This window comes from Mesoplodon bidens, assembly GCF_964165515.1.
Source record: "Mesoplodon bidens genome assembly, chromosome: 11".
Taxonomy (NCBI): domain Eukaryota; kingdom Metazoa; phylum Chordata; class Mammalia; order Artiodactyla; family Ziphiidae; genus Mesoplodon; species Mesoplodon bidens.
The window spans coordinates 163,381-182,549 of NC_138167.1; the positions used below are offsets into that span (position 1 = coordinate 163,381).

Here is a 19,169-nt window from a genome sequence, read left to right on the forward strand (position 1 = left end):
AACCTGAGCTCAATTCTCCGTAAATGTAAAGCTGCTCTAAAAATAAAACCTTTTAGGGCTTCCCTGGTGGCGCAGTGGTTGAGAGTCCATCTGCCCATACAGGGGATGCGGGTTCGTGCCCCGGGCAGGGAAGATCCCACATGCCACGGAGCAGTTAGGCCCGTGAGCCGTGGGCTGAGCCTGCGCGTCCAGAGCCTATGCTCCGTAACGGAAGAGGCCACAACAGTGAGAAGCCCGCGTACCGCAAAAAAAAATAAAATAAAACCTGTTAATAAGTAAAATATTGACGCATTTGCTTCCATTAGGGCCAGGAAAGTAAAACAAATTCTGGTTGGCAGAACTAAACTTTTTTAAAAAACGCAAGGGCTACAAGGCTCAGTCAACGTCAGGGGCAGGACAGCAGACCTTCCCTCCAACTTCGGAGCGGGCTGCTGGGGAAAAGACCAGGAGAGGTCACGAGAAGTCACGAGAAGTCACGAGTGAGCGACAGGAGGCGAAGCGGGGCGGGGCGTTGCGTGGCGGGACTTCCGGGCCGCTCTCTCCCCACTGGCTGGGCTGCACGGCGACCTGCGCAGGAACCGGAAGCCGCGCTCACAAAACAGAAGAGGCCGGAAGCGCGTCTGGCTTTCGTGTCCCGTTCGCCCGTCACCCGCGTCGGTTCTGAGCTCCGGCCGGTCACCCACTGCCTCCCGTTGCTTGCACCATGGCCCTCAGCGATGCCGACGTGCAGAAACAGGTGAGCGCCGGGCTGAGCCCCGAGAGGCGGGCGGGTACCGCCCCGGGCCTGGGGGAGCTCCGCGGCGGCCTCGTTGGCCAGATCTCCCCGTCCCCGGGACCCCGCCTCGGAGCTGTGCGGGTCGGGGCCGCGTCGGGCTTGCGGGCGAGCGGCCGGCCCGGGGTCGCGGCGTTGCTCGGCGCTTTGGAGTTCGCGGGCGGCGGGCGTTGACCGCCCAGGCCCGGACTTCGGGGAAGGGCACTCAGGCCGCAGTTTAGAGAACTTGTCTCTGGCTGAAGTTCTCGGAAAACCCTGACTAACGCTCACTCACTGCCTTGTGAGTCTTCTTAGATGAGCAGTACGGTGTTTTTTCCTTGTTTCCAGTTCCTTTAAAACGCTTCTGCACTTTATTCGTTAGGTGATATGCTCTCAGAAGCGTGGTGGTTCTTCCTTTTAGGGGATCTTAGGGTGATCACGGAGGGCAACAAAAATAGCGTCTGTGCGGCACTGTAGGAAATCTTACCGCATGCTTACAGAACAGCGCTGGTTTTGAACATTAATCAGCGCTGCGTCTGAGTTTTACTGTAGGAAAAAGGACGCAGTGCCCTCCAGCGGTCCAGCGGTCCCACCCCTAGTACCAGCTCTCTTCTTTTTCCGCCTTGTTGTGATGTATTGAAAACTAGGGCTTCCCCAGGAAGAATACATGGCAAAGGTAAAGCAGTGAAACTAGGCCAGAACCACGTTTTCTTTCTGTAAAATAGTAAGAACGAGGAAATGTATCGTATGTACTCCTCCACACTACGCGCGGTCCCCATCAGGGCGGTGCCTGTGTTCTCCGTATTCCCGGCAGTGACCAGGCCTGAGCACCGAGTAGACGCCTAGAAATATGGGTTTCCTTCAACTTCCTGCTCTTTAGGAGTTAGTAAAATCTTAATATAGTTATTTCCTGCTTTTCATCACAGTTGATTTCTGGAAACTACATTGCAAAGCCGAATGGTGAAACTGTGTTTAGTCCTCATACACTTTGGGTTAACTCAAATCTTGTTACTCTTTTTGCTGTCAGATGTCTGCTTCAGTAAAGCAAATTGCTGATTTCTGTAAACATCACTGCTTTTACAGCTGGGAAAATCTGCAGACTTTCATGGATTCTGGGACAAGGGGGACGCATAGTTGTTTTTCAGGCACCATTAGGTGTGGGTCAGTGAAACCCTAGGATGCTCTGTGAGATTGCACTGGAGCTGCCAAGAGTGCTAAGCCAAACAGTCTCCTATAGGAGATATATTGTGTACATACATCAAAAATGGAGTGCTCGTTCCTGTTGGTTTTTCCATCACAAGTAGGTAAATGTATTTAAAAAGAGCCCCCTAGAATCTACTAAATCTTCTTAACTCAAGGATGAACTTGAGTGCTGGAAATAAAATACTAATACTTAAATGTAAAAAGAAAAAAAATCCTGGGTTTCCTGATTCCTTCCCCACTGTATTAAAGTATTTGTGTATGTTGCTTTTTTTTTTGTCTGAGGAGTATGGTCATTTATTTCATCAAATTTTCAAAAGAATCTTGACTCCAGAGGTGTAGAACCCAGTAGCTTTAGCAGGAAGAAGAAAAGTATATTTTACGGGCAGGTTTTTCTGCCTTGAGGGTGGAGTTAAATGTCCTGAAGGGGTTGACGTTCTCTTGTTGGAACTCCTGAAGGCAGAATGTGTTCTTGTTGACTGTAAACGGGCTTCTTGGACCTGGGTTGAAATGAGTGTGTTTTGCTCTAGGCTGTGCTGGTCTTGTCAGAGCTGGTAGCAGAGGGTCCAGCACCAGAGACAGAGGCAGATAATGCAGGTTTGAATCAGGGTTCACCTCTTAGAGGCCAGTGTCTTGTAGCATTTATAAGCACCCCAGTTGGTTACTGTCTTTAAATACTTTTAAAGTTCCAGACAGTGCAGTGTGAGTTTGATCTGAACTTGTGATGATTCCATTCCTCACCACAAACAGAAACACACACACAGACACAGATGTGTGGAGGTTGATCCATTTACCAAGTTCACCGTGGTTTTTCTTAACAGGGTAGATTTCGGTTAGGCACCCCAATTTTTCAAGGCTTGAGATTTTATAAGTATTGTATTACCTATAAAATGGGCTCTGATTGTCATCATTATTTTGGCTCCTCACTGGTAGGGAGCTCCTAAGAATTTTGACAAAAAATAAGTCTTCCCTTCTAAACCCGTGCTCTGTGTTTTCCTCAAGACTTTGATGCCATGAGGTTGTATTCTTTTTTTTTTTTTTTTTTAATTATTTTTTGGCTGCCTTCGGTCTTCATTGCTGCACGCAGGCTTTTCTCCAGTTGCGGCGAGCGGAGGCTACTCTTCGTTGCAGTGCGTGGGCTTCTCATTGCGGTGGCCTCTCTTGTTGTGGAGCACGGGCTCTAGGCACACAGGCTTCAGTAGTTGTGGCTCGCGGGCTCTAGAGCGCAGGCTCAGTAGTTGTGGTGCACGGGCTTAGTTGCTCCGCGGCACGTGGGATCCTGGGCTCGAAGCCGTGTCCCCTGCATTGGCAGGCAGATTCTTAACCAGTGCGCCACCAGGGAAGTCCCTAGGTTGTATTCTTAACTTTTTTAAATTGTGTAAAACACATTACGTGAAGTTTACCTTTTTAACCATTTTTTGGAGTATAGTTGCCTTACAACGTTGTGTTAGTTTCTGCTGCACAACGAAGTGAATCAGCTATAGGTATACATATATCCACTCCCCCTTGGATCTCCCTCCCACGCCCCCCATCCCACCCATCTAGGTCACCACTGAGCACCAAGCTGAGCTCCCTGTGCTATACAGCAGGTTCCCACTAGCTGTCTCTTTTACACGTGGTGGTGTATGTACGTCAAACCTGATTTCCCAGTTCATCCCACCCCCCCTTCCCCTGCTGTGTTCACATGTCCATTCTCTACGTCTCCGTTTCTGTTCCTGCCATGCAAATGGGTTCATCTGTACCGTTTTTCTAGATTCCACACAAACGCGTTAATACGCGATATTTTTCTTTTTCTGACTTAACTTCACTCTGTATGACAAACTCTAGGTCCATCCATGTCTCTACAGATGACCCAATCTTGTTCCTTTTTATTCCATCGTACATATGCACCACATCTTCTTTATCCATTCATGGGTCGATGGACATTTAGGTTGTTTCCACATCCTGGCTATTGTAAACAGTGCTGCAATGAACATTGGGGTACATGTGTCTTTTTGAATTATGGTTTTCTCAGGGCCTTTGTAACCATTTTTAAGTGAATGATTCAGTAGTGTTAAGTATATTCACATTCTTTTTTTTTTTTTTTTTTTTTTTTTTTTCTTTTTTTTGCGGTATGCGGGCCTCTCACTGTTGTGGCCTCTCCCGTTGCGGAGCACAGGCTCCGGATGCGCAGGCCCAGCGGCCATGGCTCACGGGCCCAGACGCTCCGCGGCATATGGGATCCTCCCAGACCGGGGCACGAACCCGTATCCCCTGCATCGGCAGGCGGACTCCCAACCACTGCGCCACCAGGGAGGCCCTCACATTCTTGTGAAACAAATCTTAACTCACTTTTGTACAGACTCTAAAAGTAGCTGGGGTACCTCAGAAGGCTTTTAACTCCCAACAGATTCTCACTCACTCACAAATGTTTATTGAGCACCTACTGTGGGGAAAGTAAACCCTTAACCCCGTGTCCTGGGTTTACGGTGGTGTTTACCTTTATGCGGGACAATTAATACATGAAATGAGTTAATAACCTAGAGGCTCTACATTAAATTTTTTTAAGCTGCTTTTTTTCTCTTTAATTCACTATTCCTTTCAGGTAGAGCTCCTATGAAATGAAAGTACCAGTGAGTTTGATTGCTGTGTTGCTTGTATATTCATTTGGGTATATTTTACATCTGCCACTAGAGACAGTACTCTGTTTAGGAGTATAAATTAGATCAGTCACCCCAAGCCCCATTCAGAAGACTTTGGGGACTTCATTCTGCAACTGTAGCCAGAGATCTAAAAGCCTTTAGCAAGTTCCTAGCCTTATAGTTTAGTTGAGGAGAGGCACAGGCAAGCAGGCAATGAGGACTGTGTGTTTAGGCGGAGAAGTGCAGAGTGTCCTGAGTGCAGAGAAATGAGAGGTTCGGGAGGTTTTCCAAAGGAGGTGACGGTTAAGCGAGCTGAGGCTCGAGGAGATACAGCTGGGCTGGGGGTGGGGAGTGTTCCGAGCGGAAGGAACAGCATGTTTGAAATCTCGAAAGTGGAAAGAACGGCGAGCTCAAGGAACTGAAAACCTGAAATGAGAGTAGCTTGGGGGCTTCCCTGGTGGCGCGGCGGTTAAGAATCCGCCCGCCAGCGCAGGGGACACGGGTTCGAGCCCTGGTCCGCGAAGATCCCACATGCCGCGGAGCAGTTAAGCCCGTGCGCCACAACTACTGAGCCCGTGCTCCGCAGCAAGAGGAGCCACCGCAATGAGAAGCCTGCGCACTGCGACGAAGAGTAGCCCCCGCTCGCCGCAACTAGATAGAGAAAAGCCCATGCGCAGCAACGAAGACCCAACACAGCCAAAAATAAAATTAATTAATTAATTAATTTTTAAAAATGTAGGATGACAGGAACTAGGAGTCTGAGGAGTGGCCAGTGGTGGAGGTTACATTTCATGTGATGCTGGAGAGGTGAGCAGTGACATCACAGACCTTCAGAATCTCTGCACTTTATCCTAAGGGGGGGTGTGGTACGAGATGAGAGGGACATTTGTAAAGGATCTTCCTGGTTGCCAGGTAGAGTTGGTTAGCAAGGGAACAAGACTGAGGGCCCGGAGAAAATATGGAAGCTGTTGCAGTAATTCCGCCAAGAGATGATGATAGCAAAGATGAGATTGTGGCTGTGAAGATGGAGAGAGATGGACAAACTAAAGAGGTGTCAGAAGAGAGAACTCTTAGGACATGGTGATTGATGTGGGGCCTGAGATACGGGAGGAGACGACTTGGATGTTGGTGCTAGTCCTCAAGGCAGAGGTCAAGTGGGAGGTGGGAGGAGAGCGGTCAGTGTTCCTTACTGAGCGTGTGGAATTTCAGTTGCTGTGAGTAGGAGCTCCTGAAGGAGCTGTCTAGGAGGCGGAGGAAGAAGCGCATGGCCCCAGAGGAGGCTGAGGAGGAGAAGCAAGGAAGTGGTGGGAGCAAAGGGAAGCACGTGCTCAAGAAGGGTGGTGGTCAGCGTACCAAGAGACACTGCAGGTGCAGTAAGATAAGGGCGAGGAGATCGCTGTCATCTTACGAGAGTGATTTCACTGGGCTGGGGGGAGGGGAGTCGGGTTGGAGCTCCTCGAGAGTAGGAGGCCCCCTGGTAACACGCCATTAGAATGGAGAAGGGGAGAGGACGGTCTGGCTGAAGGAGGCCGGAAGTAGAGGAGGACGTGTATTCAGTCCTTCCTCCCCATAGACTCCGAGTTCCTTGAGAGTAGGATAATGGCCTATTTACCTGTGTTGTTGAATATTGCATCTGGTCTATTTGCTGGAGTAAATTCCAGATTGAAAGTTACCTGAGAACAGAAAGGCATTCCATACATGATTGTTGGAAGAATCAGAAAAGATAGATATTTTTTCTTGTCATATTCAAAAATAACCTTTTCCTTCTCCTTATAGATTAAGCACATGATGGCTTTTATTGAACAAGAAGCCAATGAGAAAGCAGAAGAAATAGATGCAAAGGTGAGATTCCACTTCCTAGGTTTAAGAAGTTATCAAAGTTTCGTACTGTCTTGCTTTGCTAATTAGTACTTAGTAAAATTGTTTAACAGAGCATTGCATAGGACCAATAAAAATCTCTTTAACGTTAAAAATAAATTTTCCTTTCTAAACATTTTTTAATTTTTTTGCCTGTGCCACGTGGCACGCGGGATCTTAGTTCCCCGGCCAGGGATCGAGCCTGTCCCCCTGCAGTGGAAGCATGGAATCCTAACCACTGGACCGCCAGTGAAGTCCCAAAATTCTGATTGTCAATAAGTGTCCTGAAATTTTATGGTAGGGAGTAGAAAAGTAAGGGATGGATTAATTTTCTCATGGAATCCAAACTCAAGACGTTGAGCAACTGCAGCTAATTGATGGCTGGTCAGGGGACGATGTAGTATTTTTTCATTGTTATGTTGCTTTTTTATTTGTGCTTCCTGCAAAAAAGGGTAAATACACAGTTTGGCATATGTAAGGCATAAAATGAAAGCCCCTGTCCATCACGAAGGCGGCAGTCAGCATCTAGGAATTTTACAGATATTTCGAGTTGCACAGTGTTTCTGTACAGTATATAAAATTGTTCTTTTCTCTAAGTATAATCATAGTAGGTCAGAATATATCATCTAATACTTTATTTTCATTGTCCTTTTACTTTATTCTACAGTGGTTACATTTGTTACTTAACAGTAAAGCCTTAAAATTGTGTGTGCCTGGCATCCTAGGGCCAAAACTGAACCTTTGAACTATTTGAGTAATTTATCATCTAAGGAAGAAAAGACTTATTTTGCCTGTCACTGAAGTAGAACAGTTGAGAGGGTATTGTTTAATATATATATATATTTTTATTGAAGTATAGTTGGTTAACAATCTTATATTAATTTCAGGTGTACAGCATAGTGATTCAATATTTTTATAGATTATACTCCATTTAAAGTTATTACAAAATAATGGCTGTATTTCTCTGTGCTGTACAATATAGCCTTGTTGCTTGTTTAATATTGTTTTGATGGCCATAGGAGCACTGCAGTTTCTCATATGGCTAGTTTCCTTATTTCTCTCTGGGACAAATACAGAACTTCTATTTCAGTTGGTAAATGCATTTCTATTTAAAGTAGTCTTATCTCGTGTGATAGGTATAGAAATAAGCTGCTGGCATTTATTTTAGAATATGAAAGTTCCAGTATCTGTGCCAAGCATTAAACATCTGAATCAGTAACTTTAGCTAGCTTCCAAAGTCATAATTTCTTACTGCCTGAAAATCACAGACAGCTGATATACTACGATACCCTTTGTAAAAAGTGACTACTCAATAATTAACACTAATAAAACTAATAACTCAAATTTATGTAGTTTATCATTTTAAAAGGACTGTTAGATTTGACCTACAAAGGAAAGAATACTATTTTTATTTTCTTATTTTATAAGGGAGGACACTTAGGCTGAGATTACTTGACCAAATTTTTTAGACAGTAACTCAGATCTTCTGACTCCAAATTCTGTGTCCTTTTCATTAGCCCTCTATTAAACACATGGATCAAATTTAAAATACATAATTTTTTTCATACACAGAATCTTCTGATTCTATTCATTGAAACTTTGTTGGTGGATACTAGATATAGAATAAGGTGAATATAAGCAACTACCCTGGTCATCAGCTGCTTAAAATAAAACTGTCAAAATCTGTATAATGAATTAATAATAATGAATTCCTTGGTAGGCAGAAGAAGAGTTCAACATTGAGAAAGGCCGTCTTGTGCAGACCCAAAGACTGAAGATTATGGAATACTACGAGAAGAAAGAAAAGCAGATTGAGCAGCAGAAGAAAATGTGAGCTTTGAAAATCACTGGGACGAGAGGGTAAAGCAGGTGGTTTGGAGTCAGGCAGTTACGGGTTCGGGTCTTAAATGGACCACTCACTGATTGACTAACCTTGGTCAAGTTACTTAACTTCTCTTTCCTCATTTGGGAAAACGGAAGGCTCACGGGATTATTGAAAGATATAGTTGAAATAACTGATAAGAAAGTCTCACCACTTCATAAGCATTCAATAAATATTTCCTTATCTTTGAAAATAAGTGGATAAAAACCACTACATGTATTTCAGGGAGTTCTCTGGGATCTGTACAAAGAGAAGTGTTTGCACATATGTAGGAGGTTGTACCTTTCTCTACGTTGGTTGTTTTTTATGCTGTAATACTACTTTTCTGTGCCTTTTGCAGTCAGATGTCTAATCTGATGAATCAAGCGAGGCTGAAAGTCCTCAGAGCGAGAGATGACCTTATCACAGTGAGTAATTAGCCCCCTTTAGTTATAAAATTATAAAATGTTTATTCATTTATCTGTTATAGAGAATTCACTAGTTAATGTTAGATTAAGGAGCTGATGATTTTTAGAGAGAAAACATTTGCTCAGCAAATCATTACACTAGGTATTGTAATAAATATGGAAATGAATAAGATGTGTGTCCAGTCTTCAAGGACCTGCTGCTCTTAACAGAGCATGTAGCTTCTGGGTATATAGCACGTGATGGGGGGACCATACATTATCTGAGGGCGATGGGGACTAATAAGGCTAGAAAGATAGGATGAAGTTACTATGGGGCCATGAGTGCAAGTGAAGAGCTTTGCTTGCTTTCAGTAGAAATCTCTTGAAGGTTTCATTTTATTTTATGAGGAATATCATAAATAGGGTTCATGATATGAGTACATAGACTAAATTTAACAGAGAAGAGGTTAGACAGAAAACCATTTGGGGAGTATTGTCACCCAAAGGAGAGGGCAGAAACGTACCACTTAGGTGAGACAGCCTGAAGGAATTTGAATTAATTCAGAAACAAGGGAATTCCCTGGCAGTCCAGTGGTTAGGACTCTGCTCTTCCACTGTAGGGGGCACAGGTTCGATCGCTGGTCGGGGAACTGAGATCCTGCAAGCTGTGTGGTGCGGCCAAAAAAAAAAAAAATTTAGAAACCAAGTGGAGGCCTCTGCTTCCACTGTTATTCATTGTTATTGTGGAGGCCTTAGATTTCTTACAAAATGGAGAGACAAGTTATATAAATATCAGGAAGGAAGAAACAGTTATTTTTTTGAAGATACGATTGTATATTTTAAAAAATACAACATCTGAAAAACTAAGAACTAGTAATTAGTTCAAAAAGGTGACTGGCTACAAAGAGAATATACAGAAATTGATAGTTTTACTACATGCCAACAGTAAGCAATTAGGAGTAAGTGTTGGTGAATAGGAACTATATGGAAAAGCTATAAAACTGAAAATATAATACTTGACTAAGCAGAAGACATACCATCTTCTTAGATGACTAGAGAAACAAACTAATATTGTAAGATATCGGTTCCTGTTAGGCGAGTCTGGCATGGTGGCGGCAAGGACCGAGTTGGGTGTCAGTGGTGACACGTTTTACAGGAGGAAGCCCCAGACGTTGGCTACTGATTGACTCCTCCACCTCCTCTTCTTTTTAAAAAAAAATTAATTTATTTTTGGCTGTGTTAGGTCTTCGTTGCTGTGCGCGGGCTTTCTCTCTAGTTGCGGTGAGCGGGGGCTACTCTTGGTTGTGGTGTGTGGGCTTCTCATTGCGGTGGCTTCTCTTGTTGCGGAGCACGGGCTCTAGGTGCGTGGGCTTCAGTAGTTGTGGCGTGCGGGCTCAGTAGTTGTGGCTCTAGAGTGCAGGCTCAGTAGTTGTGGCGCATGGGCTTCTTTGCTCCACGGCATGAGGGATCTTCCCGGACCAGGGCTCGAACCCGCGTTCCCTGCATTGGAAGGCTGATTCTTTATGACTGGACCACCAGGGAAGTCCCGGTGGGCGAATTTTTTAACCCTTTTGAACCTTCCTTTTCTTGTAAAATGGGGAAAGCATATACATGAGGCTTCTTTAGAATTAAGTTGGTCCACATAGGAAAAGTGACCGTGCAGTGCCTCACACAGGACAGGCCTGGTGTAGGTAACAGCTCTTTACCGTCACTTCCTAAACCTCACACTGTGTAAGGTGGTGGTGTTGTCGTTTAAGGGAGATAAAGAACAGACCGACCTTTAGAAATTCTGATTTGTTGGTCCTGAAGTAGAGATTTCTGGTGCTGCGGTTAAAGAGACGAAACAGAAATGTCTCTGCGGGAGGCCCCCTGACTCTTCACGCTGGGCACGAGCAAAGGAGACGTGATTTTGATGTTGTCGTCATAATCGGGTTTTAGTTTCTTGCTTTCCAGGAGCAGAGTCTAATATTTTCAGGATCCTAGAGGCAGTTAGGTTCAGGTGGACAGATAATGCCCTTCCAAACTCTCAAAATACTGATCTGTAGGCTGACACGTGAACGGCAGTAACCTACACGCCTCCCCATGGGGAGTCAGACTACAGCCAGAAAGTTGAGTTTAGAATCAAAGAGTGTCACTGGGGTATTACTTAAGTTACCTTCCTGACCTGTGGGGCGTGTCTTTTAAGTGGACAGGAATGATTTAGACAAGGGACAATACAGTTTATGTCGATTAGGTTTCAGCTTTCTTAGCTGGAGTTCAGTTTATTCCAAGTTCCTACTCCCTTGATTGGAGTTCTGGGTGGTGTTAAGACTCCTCATTTGTCCATTTCCAGATTTTTCCGTGGGTTATTTTTACAAATGGCTGGCATCACTCTTTACAGCTTGACTTGATGCTCATTCTTTTAGAGTAGACCTGTCTCCCTACTCTTCCTGTCCCCCCCCACCGGCTTGACCACTGTGGACAGTCAGTTCCAGCACAAAGAGAACTGTGCTTGAGGGGTCTCTTAGTGAGGAGGGGCTGCGGTTTCTTTCAGCCACATGTCTTATATCATAAATGCTTCAAATCTTTGTGCTGTAGCGTCCTAGATTCTAAAGGCTTCAACTGCTTGGGAGTGGTTCCGGGCTGGGTGCGGCTCCAAGGGTGACTCTCAGAACCAAATACAGGGCCACTTCCTTCTCTCCACCCTCACTCCTCAAATTCTGATTACTGTCTGGGTGAGCATGTATGTTCTCCCTCTTCTTTAAATCCCCCAAATCATTCCAGAGGTCATATTCAGTAAGGGTGACATGTATGTGGAAGATTTACTAGGACAAAATGTTCTCAGCGGTGTTGGGTGGCCAGCAGTGGGATGGAGAGGCGCTCTGACTTTTAAAGGACCTCGGTCCTCTTTTACCAGTAAGCCTGTACGTGCGTACCACTTAATGAGTAGCTGCCAGCGTGCTCTTCTCAACCATGTGAGATTTGTCTCCGGAGTCCCTTTCAGTTAGTTATACAAGCCAGCGTTTATTATAGACCATTAAAAATACAGACTAACATAAAGAAAATTGCAATCATCGAGAGTCGAGCCTCCCGCAGGTGAACACTGACGACACTTTGTTCTCTGTGCAGAGGCTGCTGTTTCTAATGAAAAATGGAACCGTCTTGCCCAGCTGCCTCAGTAGCTTGCTTTCCGTGGCTGTGTCGTGTGGCTTTTTCTGTTCTGGTCAGTCATGATCGGTAATCTGGGCTCTTCTGCCTGAGTGCGAGTCCCCTGGGGGCCGCGGTAGTGCTCTTGCTCGCTCGGATCAGTGTCCTTAGGGCGGCATCTGCTTTATCGTACACCTCAGGGAACGCGTGTGGAGTGAACACACAGCCGTGAAGTGAGAAGTGATTGGACACAAGCTGGGCCAGCCCCACGTGGGTTCCGAGCTGACTACCCAGCTGTGTAGATAACTTTTTCTTTTTCCACTCTTTGTAGGACCTACTAAATGAAGCCAAACAGAGGCTCAGCAAAGTGGTAAAAGATACAACCAGGTACCAAGTGCTGCTGGATGGACTGGTCCTCCAGGTCAGTTTGTAGGTCGGATGCACCACTGAGAGCCACGTCCCTGCAGAGTCGACAAGATGGGATAGAAGCCAGCTGTTTCTCCTGTGTTCTCATTTTAGCTCTTTTCCCTGTCCGGTCGGGAGATGTGTGGGAGGACGGTGGTGTCTGGCTGGTGGATGACACTGATGTTGTCTTGTCCTTTGTAACCTCCAGCTGTAAACTTTCCTAATTTGATTTTACCACTAAAATGCTTGCTTTCGATAGAGGTTCAGACCACAGGCTGTATAAATTTTAATTGTTTGCTGTTCAGCTGTTAAATACAGTATTTGTCCTCAACCTAGTTGATGTAAGACTCCCGTATGAATTTCGTTCCCATCACCAGAGCATTGGGTGTATTTATCTGGTTTGTGATATGAAGATCTTGCCATGTTCTCATACTATGTAGGCCATCTTTGGGGGAACTTAAGCAAGAGGACTGCTTTCCCAAACTAGATGAAAGAGTTATGAAGACATTTTATTTGCTGTTGTTTTATTTTACAGTTTGCAGTTTTTACTAATTGTATCTGATTGTGCTTTAATAGGGTTTGTACCAGTTGTTGGAGCCCCGAATGATCATTCGTTGCAGGAAACAGGATTTCCCTCTGGTGAAGGTAGAGCTTGAAGAAATCCTTTTTCTTTTTAAAGATCAAAATGTTAGGGATGAAATGCATGCTCTAATAAATGACAGCTCAACCATGGCCATTAGAAGAGTCTTAACATGTTGTAGATACTAACTTAAGTGTACCTGAGCCTCTTACTTATTTTCTTAAAGAAATCAAGTTGCCATCTGAGTTAGTCCCCTCCTCCCCTTCTGGAGACCTTGTAATACCAAATCTTCTGAAAATCCAATGAAAACAGTACTTACTGGGTCGGAGCAGAGGATAGGCAACACCGTCTGAATAGAAGAGACAGAGGCGGGGGGAGGCGCAGGTGGAGGTGGTGTTTAATGGGGACAGAGTTTCAGCTTGAGAAGGTGGAACGTTCTGGAGAGGGATGGTGGGGACAGTTGCACAACAATGAACGTACTTAAAGCCACAGAACTGTACACTTAAAACTGATCACGATGATAAATTTCATGTGCGTTTTACCACAGTTTTAAAAAGCAGTGAGCTGGGGGAAGTGGAGGTGTAGGACGGGTGGAAGAGGGTTTCTCACGCTGCACTGCACTGAGCGTGGCGTGCAAAGTCCCATCTTTGGAGAGCACTGTAGGCTCCAGGAGACATGTGAGAACGTTTTCTTGAAGGAACCTTAGTCTTTTTCTGACACGATTACTAGTTGAACAGATTGACACATACATTGGGGCTCAGACAGTATCTGTGCTTTTGTGACGGGCTTATTTCACTTGGCAGTAATGTCTTCAGGGTTCATTCATGTTGTAGCGCGTGTCAGGATTTCTTTCTTTAAGGCTGAATTATATCCATAGACCACATTTTATTTATTCATTTGTGTGTTAATAGACCCCTGGGTCGTTTCTACCTTTTGAGTATTGTGAGCAATGCTGCTGTGAACATGGGTGTACAAATATCTGTCGGGTCTGTGCTTTTACTTCTCTTGGATAAATATCCAGAGGTAGACTTGCTGGATCCTGTGGTGATTCTGTGTTTAATTTTTGAGGGACTACAATACCATCTGCCACAGCGGCTGTACCGTTTTATGTTCCCACCAGCAACACGTCTGTTCTTTTACTTGAAAAATAAGTAGGAATATCTTTGTTTGTACAGACTGTTGGTTTTATGGATACCTGCTCCATAGTTTCTGATAAAACCTCTGTTTCTTGTGTTTTTCCAGGCTGCGGTGCAAAAAGCAATCCCCGTGTACAAAATCGCCACCAAAAGAGACGTTGATGTCCAGATTGATCAGGAGGCCTACCTGCCTGAGGAAATGTAAGGAACGTTTCTGCTTTTAACACCTGAGCTGCTCTGGCTGCGCGAACGGCCATCCGCCCGGCCTCGCGCGTGTCCTCTGGGCACCCTGGGCAGGATGGCGGTGTGGTCACCCCACGCGTGCCTCGTGTTGGCGCCTGTCGGTATCCCCCTTGTTAACCAGCTTCTTATGGCTCAGCTTGCCTAGAAGCAGCACGGATTCTGTACCCAGAACTTGAAGCTGGTTCCACGTGTGTCCTAGGTTCTGAGAAAGGTGATCACTCCCTCTGACAAGGAAGTAGCCATGTCTGGCTGGCAGATCCCTTGGGATGGAACGCGAGCGCCCGTGGTGCTTCTGCCGAGTGCGGGGAGGCTCAGTGTGGTTGGGAGGGGCGGTAGGAGCTCCTGGCTGGGGAGAGCCCAGGGCATTTTCCCCGTGCGCCTGCCTGCCGGTCCACCCCACGGGCCAGCATTGCGGAGGCCTTGGGACACGTGAATTTAGGATCGCAAGACCTAGTTCTGAGTCCTGACTGGCCTGTTGCTCGCTGCGGGACCTCGAGCCCAAATCCCATCATCTGTAAAAGGGATCAGTCTTGCTTGCTTCATGAAGTGAGGATCAGAGGTAGGGGGTGCGTGACTGTGCTTTCAAGCTGAGGGCCTGTGGGAGCTTAAGCATTAGTGAGCATTCCTGTCAGGTCGCGGTCTGCTGCTCCACTCTTCCAGGTGTTGGCCAGGTAGGGCTCGACTAGTTACTTAGTCTTCCTCATCCGACCTGGTATAACAGCACCCGCCTCACGGAGCTCTTGGAAGCTGAAGTGGGGTCACGTCTGTGCAGCACTGACATCAGGGCTCAGGATCCACAGTGACTCTGCTGACGGGTACTCAGCGTGTGGAGACCATGTGGTACTCAGCGTGTGGAGACCATGTAGGACTCAGCAGTTCCAGTCAGGACCACTGTGCCTGGTGCTTTGAGCTTGGGTGCTTAGAGAAGCAATCCCGTACATGCCCTACGTGTTACAGCATCTCCCCCAGAATTACACACACGGATGTCTCGGCATGGAAGCAGGAGCGCTTACACCCAAGGGGTAGTTATGCAGGGACACCAGCCGTTTGCTGACAGGCGACTGGAGCCCAGTTCAGGCTCTGGAGCCACTCGAATTAGATGGTTCTGTTTTCAGAGCCTTTGAAATTCAGAATTGCAGGTGAAGGACTGTGCAGGTTTAAAGTGGAGTTTTATTCAGTAAATTGGTCCTTTTATCCACCTCTTAAGCCCGTTTCCTGGTTTATAAATGGTGAGGAGACCAAGACTCCAGGTCCCTGGGGAATAGGAGACATGGAAGGGCCTGGACTTGGTGTTCAGTAGCGCCTGGCGCACAGCAGACACCCCCGTTGCCCTGCTGCCCGCGTGGGGACGGCCTGTTCAGAGAAACAAAGAGGAAATGGGGGAGGAGGATGGAGTAAGAACATACTACTCACGTCACAGCCCATTGACATTTTCTAGAGAAAATTGGCACCATTTTCCCCATCCTTTGCCTCGGAGCCTGCTTATTTCAAGAAATATTTTGTAAAACACAGAATTGTAATGTAGCAAAAGAATTCCACACCCTGAGGCTCCTTGTGGTAGGATGTGACCTATCGGCCTTATGCCAGAGTACTGGGGTAGAGCCTTTTATCTGAGACGCAGGCGCCAAGGAGGGCGGCCCGCCAGGGCACCCGCAGCGCTGGGCCTTGAAGACGCATTCAGATGATGACTGTGTGTACTGATCTGCAAACTGGGACGCAGTCGTCCCCCTTTTTGTCCAGTTGGGGAGGGCTGGTGGTTAGAATAATGTAAAACCAGACGGGCACATAGTCACTTGGTAATGACAGTTATTATCAGCCTCTTTACCTTAAATCTTCAGAAGCTTCTGAATTCATTTCAAACTTATTGCACGTTTATTGCCCCTAAGAGTGTTGAGACCATCCACACACCAAGACAGCTATTCTCCGAGGGAAGAAGATAATTGTACAATGTGTGTCTGTTTCCCTCAAATCTGTAAAAGTGGTTATTTCCGGTGTTCTTTGTAGAGCTGGCGGGGTTGAGATCTACAACGGGGATCGCAAAATCAAGGTCTCCAATACCCTTGAGAGCCGGCTGGACCTCATAGCCCAGCAGGTGAGTGTGGGGACACGTCTCATCAGTTGGCCTGCGTTACTTTGAGGAGGTGCTGCGGAGAACATGTCAATTGGCCGTTATTTGGAGTTTGTGATTCTTTCTCCATTTTTTGACATTTTCTTAAAAGGAACGGGGATTCAGGCATTTAGTGCCATTTGCTGAGAGGATATTGTTTACATGAGGGTGGCCTTGGGACCAGAATGAGGGCTTTGTGTGTCTGGGATTTTAATGTATCTGTTTTACTGCATGTGGAGATGCTGACCCAAAGCCCCAGAACCCCCGACCCCCAGCAGGAATGACGGAAAGTCAGGCGACTGCTCTAAAGGAATTGCCACAGGGCGCCAGGAAACCAGCCAGGAAGCTTGAGTTGTCCCGAGTGCGGGGCCTCCTCCAGGGGTGTGCTCTGCTGCCCCGACCTTGACCGTCTTCTGGTAACTTTAAACCTCAGAGCCATGCTAGCCACCAGCCAGGTGTGGCTAAATTAACTAAAGCTAGGTAAGCTGCGCAGTTCGCCGCCTCAGTTGCACTGGCCGCACGCGGCTGGTGGCTGCGTCCTAAGGTTGAGTCCTCGGGCTTCTCCAGTTGCTGTGGCGCGCCTCAGCACACACCTGCGCTGTCAGCTTTCCACCCGGCGCGCGCTCAGCACCTGTTGAAAGAACGAGTGTAGGTGCTCCAGAACGTCGCCTCTTCTCCCCATATCGGAGCGGGACGGAAGCCTTAGACGGCCATGGCACCCGTCATTTGCTCTCTTTCCCCTTAAGCAGTGGCCTTAAGCCCACGTTTGTGATCGCTGAGTCTCTTGGTCGGACTCTGGCGGTGCTTGGCCAAGTATTGGGCTTCGTGACTTCAGGGCGGGGCTGAGGCGCGGGGGATGGCGCCGCCTCACGCAGGAGCTTCTTTCTTCACAGATGATGCCCGAGGTGCGGGGAGCCTTGTTTGGGGCAAATGCCAACAGGAAGTTTTTGGACTAAGCCTGAGGGAGGTGGCGTCCGCCCACTGCATGACGTGGACGTTTCTGACAGTTGAAGAGACGAGACGGCCTGCGTAGCTTCCTCTTTGCTGTCCTCCTGTCCTGTCCTGCATCTGTCGGTGGAAGGAAGCCCTGCTGTAGCTAACACCCCGGCTGGTGGGGACCGACGGGCGAGTCTCACTTAGTAAGATCAGGAAACCTTCCTCTAGCTTGTCTCAGAGTAACACAACTTCCTGCTGTTCTGCAGCACCGAGGCGAGGGGTCAGGTGGTGGGTGCACGAGTGTCCCCAGGCCTCCTGCTCTTCTGGGGTCCAGCCTCGGGGGGCGGGGTGGTGGGCTCTGGGGTCAGGTCTCCGCTCTTTGGGCTTCAAGTGCATGTGGGGCTCATTTCTTCCAGCAGCAGCAGCAGCTTCACTGTTAACCTGTTTGGGCCTAGAAATGTCTGTAAATGTGATTTAAGATCTAAGCCGTGAATATGCTTTATTTATTAAAACATAACACGTACGTGGATGTCACTCATTTATTACACAAGGCGTTCGCTGCAGGTTGTGGTTTGAGAGGGTGAAGTTCTCACTGAGGGATCTGGAAAGAGGAAGCATTTTCCAAACTCCTGGAGCATTTGCAGGTTGACAGCCATCAGCAGTTGAAGCCACGAACCCTCTCTGTGTCCCTCAGGCACATTTGCTCCTTTCTACCAAAGAAAGCCTCACCTAGAGGTGCCCTCCCAGCCCCTTAAGACTGTCCGCACACAGGTGTTCCGGGTCACCTGTCCCTGGAGGGCCTGGCAGCCGGAATAAGGGAACAGTTATATTAGCTTTGGCAGCATCAGGAAAGAAGAAACTGCGGTCTTGAGGGAGAGGAGCTGCTGTGTGTTCATTGCATCAAGACTGAAAACCCACCGTGACCTGAAGATAAAGCGTCTGTTTTCCACTGTCATGAGTAACATGGGTCGTCACAAGCGTAGCTCGGTCCTGAGGGGACGAGCTGGGAGGACGCACTGTCCGCACCGCCCATCTCCTCCTGGCCGAACATGGGCAGGCGGGTGCCACCTTAGAGGGCTGTTGTGGTCCCCTTGAGCTAAAATAAAATCCTGCCATTCCCCGTGTCAGTGCTGGGACAAACTGAGTTATTTAACTCAGAGTTAACGAGACTAAAGCCTCCAGCTGATTCAAGGTGCTGCGTGTGAGACAGATAGACATGAAATGCAGAGATGATCCCATCTGCGCTGTCTGTTCAGGGGGTCGGGGCTCCTGAGGGGCTGGACCCCCAGAGCAGGGAGGGCTTCGGTCACCAAGGGAGGTGGAGGGGCCCATGAGGTAGAGGACAGGGAAGAGGAGGGCCAGGGCTGCCGCGAAGCCTATCAAAACCCTTGAGGCGGGCTTCCCTGGTGGCGCAGTGGTTGAGAGTCCGCCTGCCGATGCAGGGGACACGGGTTCGTGCCCCGGTCCGGGAGGATCCCACATGCCGCGGAGCGGCTGGGCCCGTGGGCCATGGCCGCTGGGCCTGCGCGTCCGGAGCCTGTGCTCCGCAACGGGAGAGGCCACAGCAGTGAGAGGCCTGCGTACTGGGAAAAACAAAAACAAACAAAAAAAAAAAACCTTGAGGCGCTTGCCGACGCTGAGAAGTTGACGCCGAAGAGCATCTACTGGGTGACCCCGAACAGCAGGGCTATGACCAGGGCCCTCCTGGCTCCACAGTTTCCTGGGGGGTGAGGAGCCCCAAAGGCTAACCCGACGGGCAGGGCTCCAGGCCTCCCCCGACACCCCAGCCCTTCAGACTGAAGGGGTGCCTCCTTTCTCTAGAATTCCAAGACTAGGGGAACATGTCCCATTTTATGGAATTAGATTCTTCACACGTCAGCCCTTTTTAGTGGAGTAATTCAGAGCACATGATCTGATGAGTTAAGCATCTAATAAACAG

The 19,169-nt window shown here is 47.6% G+C and overlaps 1 protein-coding gene across 1 annotated transcript; it reads left to right on the plus strand.

Annotated features, from left to right (window-relative positions):
• The first annotated feature begins 588 nt into the window (after nt 1-588).
• On the plus strand, nt 589-17,753 carry ATP6V1E1 (ATPase H+ transporting V1 subunit E1). Its single transcript, XM_081249938.1, has 9 exons — nt 589-736; nt 6,349-6,414; nt 8,150-8,259; nt 8,652-8,718; nt 12,155-12,244; nt 12,805-12,873; nt 14,051-14,145; nt 16,192-16,279; nt 17,188-17,753. Exons 1-9 carry the CDS (start codon nt 704-706, stop codon nt 17,248-17,250), a joined length of 681 nt encoding a protein of 226 aa, XP_081106064.1. The 5' UTR covers nt 589-703; the 3' UTR covers nt 17,251-17,753.
• The last annotated feature ends 1,416 nt before the right edge of the window (nt 17,754-19,169 follow it).

Coding starts and splice junctions, on each gene's coding strand:
- ATP6V1E1 (XM_081249938.1), top strand. CDS start 704: ATGGCCCTCAGCGATGCCGACGTGCAGAAACAG. Junction 737..6,348: donor ATGCCGACGTGCAGAAACAG/GTGAGCGCCGGG, acceptor TTCTCCTTATAG/ATTAAGCACATGATGGCTTT. Junction 8,719..12,154: donor CGAGAGATGACCTTATCACA/GTGAGTAATTAG, acceptor CACTCTTTGTAG/GACCTACTAAATGAAGCCAA.